The following is a 10,251-nucleotide window of genomic DNA, read 5'->3' as shown; positions in this document are numbered from 1 at the left end:
GGTTGGGGTCTGGGCTGTGGGTGGGTATTGGGCCTTGGGGGGCGATTGGGGGTGGGGCTGGTGCTCCGGTTCTCCCTGGATTGTTTGGATCTTTTGATCGGTATTCCTGGTTGCGATGGCCAGCCGTTTGGTTGGGGTGGCTGCTGGGTTCTGGCGGGGGGTCGGCTGTGGTTGTGTGGTCGTTGGTAGTGCGTGGTGGCGGTCGGGGGCGTGGCTTCACTTTGACGGGGTGCTGGCTGGTCGGCCTGATGTGATATTCACGGTGGGGGGTGTTGTGTGTGTGTGTGTGTGGGGGGGGGTGCATGGGTGGCATGCTGGGTCCTCTCCGGGCCTGTGGTGTGGAGCTTTAGGGATGCATTGGTGTGCTGGGCCAGCCTTCCTCAGCTGCTGCTCCCTGCTGCTCTGGCCCCCGGCCTGGGGCCAGCTTGCGGTCACTGTTGGACGGATGGGGCGCATGGACGGCCCGACAGAGGCTCTGTCGGGCTGTCTCTGTGTGCCTGTCGCAGGTTGGGTTTTAGGTGGTCCCCTCTCTTGTATCTGTTTTGGTTCCCTATTTTGTGTGTTGTGCTCCCCTCCGGTGGTGTGCCCCACTGCCGCCAGTGCATTGGTGACTCTCAGCAGCTGGGGCTGGGTGGTGGGATGTGTGTGGGGCCCACCCTGGTGGCTGCCTGCGGAGGCCTGGGTGCCCGGGCTCTGTCAGGCCTCTGTTGGGGGGTGGTATGACCTCGGGACTCGGGGCTTGGTGTCCTTGGCCAGATCCATTCTGGAGGGGCGGGTTGCCGGCGGGGCCTGTTGACTCGTCGCTACAGCCTCCTGGGGTTTCTGCATTGTGGTTGCTGGGGATTGCCCGGGGCTTCCCTTTGCTTTTCTCTTTGGGGGGTGCGGGTGTCCCTGTTGGTGGACTCCCGGAGTTCCGGGCTTGGGGACCGCTGTGCGTCTGTGGTTCCGGTCTTCCCTGTGTTACCTTTGTGTCCTGTGCGGATGGGTTTATGGGTCCCCACATACACTATTGAACATTTTTATGGAGAAACCTTATAGTGATAAGCATGCTCACACAGGTGTTTAGATTCAGGTGTTTATCAGATACACACTCAGTTGGGTTGTGGTGGCCATCAAATATACATTGTATTACCATGTATTGTATAAAATACTTTCTAATGATGTTATAAGTATCATTATATATGTTGTTTGTTGTGGTTTCTCTTTTTTTTCTTTCATTCCGCAGGTCTAGAGGCAGACTTCAATGATGTTGATTTGTGTTTTCTTTATCCCTCTCTCTCCTCCATTCCTATCTCCTTCGTTACATTTTAACTCTTCTCTCACTTTTCTGCTTTGTTATCTTCTTTATTTTCCGTCCCCGTGTCCATTAAATCTGGAACAAACCCAAAGCATATTCCAATAAAATTTAATTTATATATCAAGTGGAGCATTAAGGCCAGCCATAATGCTCTGCTTGTGAAAGTAAATCTGTTGGGCATCACTTTGACACTCAGACAATAATTCTAAATGTCACAATGCTGGACAGGACAAGGGGAAAAAAACAGCAGCAAGGTCAACCAAAGTGCTGTACAGACAGAACAACAAGTAACACACAAAGGAATATACAAAATGAAGTAAATCAAAAATATAGACATAAAAACGATGCAGATAACGACAACTAACCAGTGTGGAGCATACAGGTTCAAAACACAGATCATCTGGTGTTGAATGCTACTGAATAGTAGTGGGTTTTTAAATGGGACTTGAAAACCGAGAGGGACGGGGCCTGTCTGACAAGCAGAGGTAACTCGTTCCAAAGTCTTGGTCCTGCTACAGAGAAGGCCCTGTCACCTCTGCGCTTCAGACGAGTTCTTGGAACTGTGAGGAGCAACTGGTCCGCTGACCTCAGGGGCATGGTGGGACATACGGCTGTAGCAGATCAGAGAGATTGGGGGGGGGCGCAACACTGTTCGGCGATTTGTAGACATACAGTAGTATTTTGAACTGGATTCGAAGGTGAACCGGTAACCAGTGCAGTGAGGCCAAAACTGGTGTAATGTGCTCTCTTTTGCCTGTACTGGTTAAAAATCGGGCTGCTGCATTCTGGACCAGTTGTAGTCATGCGATGGAGGTTTGACTGATACCAAACAGGAGCGAATTGCAGTAACCAAGCCTAGATGTAATGAATGCATGGATTACTGTCTCCAGGTTATTTTTGGACAATATGGGCTTCAGTTTAGACAGCCGCCTCAGTTGGAAGAAACATGATTTAACAATCATGTTTACATGATTGTTAAGTTTCAGGGAAGGGTCCATTATCACTCCCAGATTAGTGACTTTTTGTTTTTCTGACAGGGTTAGAGCGGAGAGGTCGATGCAGTGGTTTGTGATCGTGTCGTTGGGAGGGAATAACATGACTTAAGACTTCTTTTCATTGAAACTTAAGAAATTTAAAGCCATCCAGTCCCTGATGTCAGCCAGGCAGTCGAGCAGAGGTTGAATAGAGCATGTACCATTGTGTCTTAGGGGGAAGTAAATTTGACAGTCAATTTTGGCCACGGGCTGTGGGCAAAAGCATCTACTCCTAACAGTGGGTCGTCCCGTGGGCTCAGTGAGAACCATAATTGACACTGGGCGTTGTCCCGTGGGGCAAACCGATCCACTGCCGCTCGGCCGAACTTGCTCCAAATCCGAGAAATCAGCTCGGGATGGAGACTCCAGTCCCTGTGGCGCGGACCGCCCCTGGACATTATGCCCGCTCCTCTGTTCAGGACGCCGGGAATGTACACTGCTCTGATGGAGAGCAGGTTTTTGTGTGCCCAACACAACAGTGCATAACAGTTGGGCTGAGCGCACGCCCAATCTGCCGGTTTATGTAAGCTTCAGTCACTTTGTTGTCTGTGTGGATCAGAACATGTTGATTCTGCAACAGGGGAGCAAAATGCTGAATCACATTCCAAACTGTGCGACATTCTAAGATGTTTATATGAGCTGATGTGTGGGCTGGCCACAGTGCCCTCACCGCTTAAGACAGGCACGTTCCTCTCCAGCCTGACAGGGGCGCGTCTGTGAAAACTGAGACATGTGACATAGGTCTGCTGATAGGAACTCCCTCTGACAGAGTAAGAGGGTTTCCCCAGTGCTTCAGGTCAGTTCCCACGGAGGGGGGCACAGAGATCATCCGCCTCTTCTGATGTACCGGATCAATGCGCAGGCGAGCGAACCATCTCTGAAGGCATCTCATGTGGAGTAAGCCCAGCAGAACCACAGCGTGAGCTGACAAAATAGTTCCCAAAAGTTTCAGGATAGAGACGGCCATTATTACTCTGCTGGATTTTACGTGGCGGAGCTGGTCCTTTAGAGCTTTGGCTCTTGGCTGTGATAAGCGGGCTCTCATAGTGACTGAGTTTAGTTCCACTCCCAGATAAACGATCATCTGGGCCAGGAGAACTGAACTCTTCTCCCAGTTTATGGCAAAACCCAGGTTTAACAGGTGTGACGTCAGCGTTTTTGTTTGCGCAGCTACTTCCTGCTTGGATCGAGTTAGCAGCAGCAGATCGTCCAGATAGAACAAAATTCTCATCCCTGCTCTGTGTAGCGGCTGCAGAGCCGTCTCCGCACATTTCGAAAACGTGCGTGGGGTGAGGGAATAGCCGAAAGGGAGCCTGTTGTACTGGTACTGGGTACCGTGGAAGGAGAAGCGCAGGAACTTTCTGTGCTTTGGAATGATTGGAATGTGAAAATAAGTGTCTTTTAGATCTATGGAAGTAAACCAATCAATCTGGTGAATGTTGTCCAACAGCTGTCTGGTTGTCAGCATGTGGAACTGTCTCTCCATGATCGAATTGTTGAATACAGATAGGTCCAAAATGGGTCTCATCCCTCCGGTCCTCTTCGGAACCAGGAATTAACGTGAGTAAAACCCTATGTTTTCCTCTCTGTTGGGCACCCTGGAAATTACATTTTTTATCAGTAATTCCTGAACTTCTGAGTGGAGAGAGAAGATCTGTTCTGGATATGACAGAACTGTCTCTATAATCCCTCTGAGGGGGTTGAGCTGCGAACTGCAGCGTGTAACCTCTGCTGATAAGATGGTTCATCCATCTGTCCAGGGAACACACTCGCTGCCACTCCGTGTAACGCTCTGGGAGCGGGCACGCGTTTTTGTGTTGTGTCAGGTTCTTTGCGGACGTTAACCAAACTAGGGCCTTTACCACCATCATGTGCTCTGGAGATGCTCTCCGAGCGACCCATGGGGAGGCCTTGGTGAAAGGGCTCTGGGAACACCTCGGTGCTATGCTCAGGCTGTGGGCTCACATCAGAGTTGATGTGAGCTGACACGCATTGAGGAGAGCCGTGAGCACCTTTAGAACTGTGACGCCATTTGGGTAGAGATTTCAGTGGCCATGGGAAACGCGTTTGTTCTCACTGCGGTCAGAAAAATCAGAACACAATCTGGGCTGAGAGCGAGTGTTTTTTCTGGGCTTGGTCTGCTGAACAAAATCATTTCTAGCTGCTGTGTCAAGCGAGCATTTTGTGTGGTTTCTCGAGCTACTGTGATTTTTAAAAACCTGTTTTGAGGTTACCAGCTCGTTTTGTGTGGAGGATATGTGAAGAGAAGCCGCGGTGAGATCATTTGATCTGACAGTCAGGCTGGAATCAGACACATTATTCTCTGAATGATGTTTTCATTTTATTTTCAAACTCAAGTCATCATTATACACACACACATCTTCCACAAGGAGTCATTTCTTGTATCTTCTCCTCCGTGAGCCCTGCGACTGGTTGTTCCAGGGCGGCACCTGTTGGCGGTCTCTGGGGAAACGTTGAGCCGCTGGTTGCCGCGATGAGAAGCATTGTTCTCTGGCGGGAGGGGCTGGCAGCGGAAGGGAGCAGGAGGACGCTGCTGCAGCTGTGGAGCGTCTCTGCTGCTGCCTCTGGCCATGACAATCTCTCCAGCAGGCGGGGGGAGGGGGGGGGCAGTTCGGCTTCATCAGGTGGCGCACAGTCTCCGACACTTCCTCTGACTTCTTCGACTTTTCAAGCATGGTCTTGAAATTGGCCCCGAACAGCGCGTCTGTCGTGATGTGGCCCTCCAGTAGGTTATTCTGCAGTTTCTCCAGCAAGGAGGGGGAGTATCGGAGCCAGGTGGACCTCTGAATCATTGTCATCCAGCCAGCAATGCAAGACAGGCAGACCGCAGAGGAGGCGCACTGGTTGAGGATGATGTCAAATGCCTTGCAGAGCGAGCTCCTCATCTCCTCAGGCAAGTCTGTGTCCTCCAGGCTTTTCGAGATGCTGTAGGCCAGCAGGGCGACATTGTTGTTCGCCACGGCCGCCTGGAAAGCACACTGGTGGGCTGGATTGGAGAGTGATGTCACCGTCTGGTTGTGTCTCCCTGGAGGGACAGGACGCTGGTCCAACCTGGACACTTTTGCTTTGAGTGCTTCTGCCAGGCTTGGCTCCAGGGGGTTGTTGTATGTCAGGACAGCTTTGCTGGGGACACACTACTAATTAATTATTCTTAAAGCTAGTTCAAGCACAAAGAATATTAATTGTTTAATAACAATGGATTATTTTCTTTTTAGAGTTAAATTTCTGCCATGTGACCGAGATAACTGTGAGTGGATTGTTTAATCAGTGACAGGAGATGCCATTTTATCTTTGACCCATCAGAATAAATGCGGTCATTTATTTAACAGAATCAAAATTTAACATCAAAACATGTACACATTGATTTGCTGATCTGTTTCTGATTAATAAACTTGGCACGCTTTACTAACAAGACAACAGAACATTACTGATCGAGGCCAATTCATCTCTGAAAGCATCTCGTTTGATTTACTGGCGAATAGAAAAGTTAAAGAGAGGAGGAATAAAAGTTTAAAGATTTAAAAGGAGGTATAGATTGAAGCTATGTATGAAACCAGAACTTTGCACCCTTCCTCCGACATCCCACTCAACTTTCTGGTACACTTCAGGACGTGCAGCGACTTTGTTACCTTAGATGGGGGATACCTCCACTCCGGAACAGAAGTCCATTAGTACGATCCCTTTACAGCGTCTCCGGTTAAAGTAGCTGGGAATCTTTAGAATAAATGCATGTCCCCCACCTCCCTCGGAACATATTCAAAGTTCTCCCGGAGGTGGGAGTTGAAACTCCGTCTCACAGGAGACTCTGCCAGACATTCCCAGCAAACCCTCACAATGCATTTGGGTCTGCCAGGTCTGACCGGCATCCTCCACCACCATCGGAGCCAACTCACCACCAGGTAGTGATCAGTTGACAGCTCCGCCCCTCTCTTCACACGAGTGTCCAAGACATGTGGCCGCAGATCAGATGAGACGATGACAAAGTCGATCATCGAACTGCAGCCTAGGGTGTCCTGGTGCCAAGAGCACATATGGACACCCTTATGCTTGAACAAGGTGTTCGTTATTGACAATCCATGACGAGCACAGAAGTCCAACAACAGAACACCACTCTGGTTCAGATCAGGGGGGCCGTTCCTTCCAACCACACCCCTCCAGGTCTCACTGTCATTGCCCACATGAGCATTGAAGTCCCCAAGCAGAACAAGGGAGTCCCCAGAAGGTGCACTTTCCAGTACCCCCTCCAAGGACTCCAGAAAGGGTGGATAATCTGAACTGCCGTTTGGTGCATAAGCACAAACGACAGTCAGAACCCATCCCCCCACACGTAGGCGGAGGGAGGCCACCCTCTCATTCACTGGGGTGAACCCCAATACACAGGTACCAAGTTGGGAGGCAATAAGTACGCCCACGCCTGCTCGGCGCCTCTCACCAGGGGCAACTCCAGAGTGGAAGAGTGTCCAGCCCCTCTCAAGGAAACTGGTTCCAGAGCCCAAACCATGCGTAGAGGTGAGTCCGACTATTTCTAGCCAGAACCTTTCAGCCTCACACAGATTCACAGATTCAATTAAATTCAATTCAGTTTATTTATATAGCATCAAATCACAACAAAGTTGTCTCAGGGCACTTTACAGAAACATTCACATACATAAAAGCCAATTAGTAAAGTTCTCTATCTAAAGAATACAGCAGACAAGTTGAATCTTGGCTTCATTGCAGCCTCCCATCCTGAGCAAGCATAGTGGCAACAGTGGACAGAAAAAACTCCCTTTTAAAAGGAAGAAACCTCTAGCAGAACCAGGCTCAGGACAAGCAGCCATCTGCTTTGACCTGCTGGTTGAGAGGACAGGAAGGAGAGACAGACGAACACAGAATGGTAGGTCCAGGAATGAGACTCTTGGTCGGCTCCAAGGAGATTCTAGCAAACCATCAGGTGGCCGAGGAGCAGAAAGCAGCTTTTTACTAACACTGTGTTCAGTGAAGGTGGGGTGCTGTTGACCTCGACCAGTGATGTCGTCAGGAGGTGGAAGGAATACTTCTCTGACCTTCTCAATCTCATCAGCACATCTTCCATGTAGGAAGCTGAGTCTGATGACTTTGGGGTTGGTCCGTCCATAACCGGAGCTGAGGTCGCTGAGGTAGTTAAAAAGTTCTGAGGCGGCAGAGATCCAGGAGTGGATGAGATTCAACTTGATTTCCTTAAGATTCTGGATGTTGTGGGGATGTCTTTGTTAACACGCCTTTGCAACATTGCGTGGACATCGGGGTGTCCCTGGATTGGCAGACTGGGGTGGTGGTTCTCCTGTTCAAAAAGAGGAACCAGAGGGTGTGCTCCAATTACAAGGGCATCACTATCATTAGACTCCCTGGTAAGGTCTATTCAGGGGTACTGGAGAAGCGAGTCTGATCATTGGTCGAACCTCAGATCCTGGAGGAACAATGTGGGTTCCGTCCTGGCTGTGGAACACTGGATCAGCTTTTTACCCTCTCTAGGATCCTCAAAGGGTCATGGGAGTTTGCCATCCAGTCTACATGTGTTTTGTGTACTTGGAGAAGGCATTTGACCTTGTTCCTCAGGGTACACTGTGGGGGGTGTTCCTTGAGTATGGGATTGGGGGCTCTTTGTTACCGGCTGTTCGGTCCCTATACTATATATATATATATATATATATATATATATATATATATATATATATATATATATATATATATATACATACATATATATATATATGTATATATTACTTTCTTCCCAGGCTCTTATCGAGGTGGCAGCTTCTGTTTCTCCTCCCCCATTTTTTTCCTTCTTCCTGCTCTGCTCTCTGTGTGTCTGAAGCGCCTGGGTCTCATCTCCCGTACATAAATTAAGAAGACTATGGATTTGGTATCGTGGGCGTTCAACTCTATTGATAAGATTTTTTTCATCAAAACGACCAGGTCCCAGAGAACCGGCGTGTCCAGCTGAGACTCACGCTGTGAGGTCTGTCATGGATTCGTGGGGAGTGTGGCAGTTGATGTGCATCACAGTTCTGTCCCAGGAGGATGTTGAAGATGTTTACATATTTGGAATTATGATAGCATGGACTCTGCTTTTTGGCATCAGCGGGGCTCTGTTTTATCGACTTTTGAAAAAGACATCGGCAGCAGTTTTGGCCATGGAAAAGCTTCCAAGTCAGTGTGAAGGTCTGGTCATCACTGTGGGAACTTTAAATCATCTGGTTTATGAGCTTAACCGTAAGGTGGAGGCGATTGAGAATCGCAGACTACCTGCGGCTTCTGGGACTCGTCAGCGTGGTGGGTTCAACCTTGAAGGAGACTCATAGCATGGATCAGTGGAATGGAATCCCACAATTAGGCATTTTTGGAACCAGAACACCCAGATGGACTAAAGGCTGAAGAAAAAAATCTGTCTGCCTGAAGAAAAAACAAAAATCAAGCTTATCTGAATCAGACTCCCGACGGCCTCGGAGATGGGCTGACTATCAAATTTCTCCTGGGACATGAGTACCCAAGGACAAAAGCTTCATCTATCACACCCCCCCTCCCCGAGAACTTTCTGTGCAAGCTTATCAGAACTGCTGGCTGGAACAACATCTTCAGAAACTGTGGCTGATCTGAAAAAACGCTCATGGACAAATCTCAACACCTTGATGTCAAATGCAAATGTAATCATGTTTTAATTGTGCTTGCTGGTAGAGTTTTTTTGATGTCTCAAATTGTGTCCTGATAGACAAGATGTGAAAGATATTTTTTTGTAATTCCACTATCTACCCTCATGTTTCTCCCCCTGTTCCTATCTAAGATTATTATCTGATAAGGATAAGAAGGCCGCGCTCTCCTGTATTTGTAGCTTCGTGCACTCTGCCCATCTTTCGGACGACTGTACGTACATATTCGTGTTGTACCTCGGTGCAATTCCAATAAATTTTATTCTGATTCTGATACAAGCAGTGCGAGAGTTTGGTTCGCATTGCCGGTAGTAAGTCGGACCCCTTAAGGGTGGGAGTTGGACTCTGCCAGGGCTGCCCTGTTGTCACCGATTTTGTTCATAACTTTTATGGGCAGAATTTCTCGGTGCAGCCATAGGGCAGAGGGTTTCTGATTCGATGGCCTCAGGATTCTAAGACCCCAGCGTAACGGGTCACGAGTACAAACAATACATGTCTATTAGGGCACAAACCTATATGTCACATGAGAGGAAAGTCACCCCCTCACTATCGCCACCGTGAGTCCACCACGACCGGCTCGGCCTCCTGAACACAGTAGGAAAGACGGCGCATTTCTGCCGCACTCAAGGGCTGAGATATTTCACGTGCTAGGTCGACATCGGCCACCAGGCAGAGCAGTCATGGGCGCCGAGTGGACCAAAGGGGCACAAATTGCCTTTCCCCCATTGTGGGCACGGAGAGGGAAAACACCATTATAAAGTATTGGCCGTGCCCCTCGGCTATCAAATATGCCCATTTTGGCAGGGCATGAATGAGCACGAGGGGCATGGGACCAAAACTTTTTACATGGTCGGCTGTGCTTGTCTGGATAAATCCGTACCCATTTAGGAGCATGAAGTGGCACGAGATGGGCACTGTCCACAAAAACATTATAATGATGTAGATGAACATATTCTGTGATATATTCATAAATTAAACTGATTATTTCATTTTTCTGGACTGAATAATAACGTGCATTGAATTTAATTAAATGTGGACGGAAACGTGTTTATCTTTGACTCACCAACGACAGTGGGTCATTTATTTACAGAATCAAAGTTTAACATCACACATTTACATTAGTTGGCAAATTGAAAAATAACAACATGGCTAATTTAACAAGTTTTACAAGGAGGAAACAATTCGGCGATTGTTTCCCTTGCTTCCAGCTGTACAACAGACATTTCTAAAA

At 48.5% G+C, this 10,251-nt stretch overlaps 1 protein-coding gene across 1 annotated transcript in view; it reads right to left on the bottom strand.

The window, feature by feature from the left end:
• The window catches only part of dqx1 (DEAQ box RNA-dependent ATPase 1), a 45,003-nt gene extending 35,099 nt beyond the window's left edge, over positions 1-9,904 (bottom strand). The window contains exons 1-2 of the mRNA XM_037692525.1: positions 9,901-9,904; positions 4,986-5,377 (exon numbers count right to left, since the gene is read on the bottom strand). Coding sequence (XP_037548453.1) covers positions 4,986-5,377; positions 9,901-9,904 — 396 coding nt within the window. The remainder of the gene's footprint in view (positions 1-4,985; positions 5,378-9,900) is intronic.
• Positions 9,905-10,251: the final 347 nt, after the last annotated feature.

This window comes from Nematolebias whitei, chromosome 18, assembly GCF_014905685.2.
Source record: "Nematolebias whitei isolate Nwh7 chromosome 18, NemWhi1, whole genome shotgun sequence".
NCBI classification, from domain to species: domain Eukaryota; kingdom Metazoa; phylum Chordata; class Actinopteri; order Cyprinodontiformes; family Rivulidae; genus Nematolebias; species Nematolebias whitei.
The sequence above is the reverse complement of the archived record's forward strand: the minus strand, read 5'-3'. Positions and strand labels throughout refer to the sequence as shown.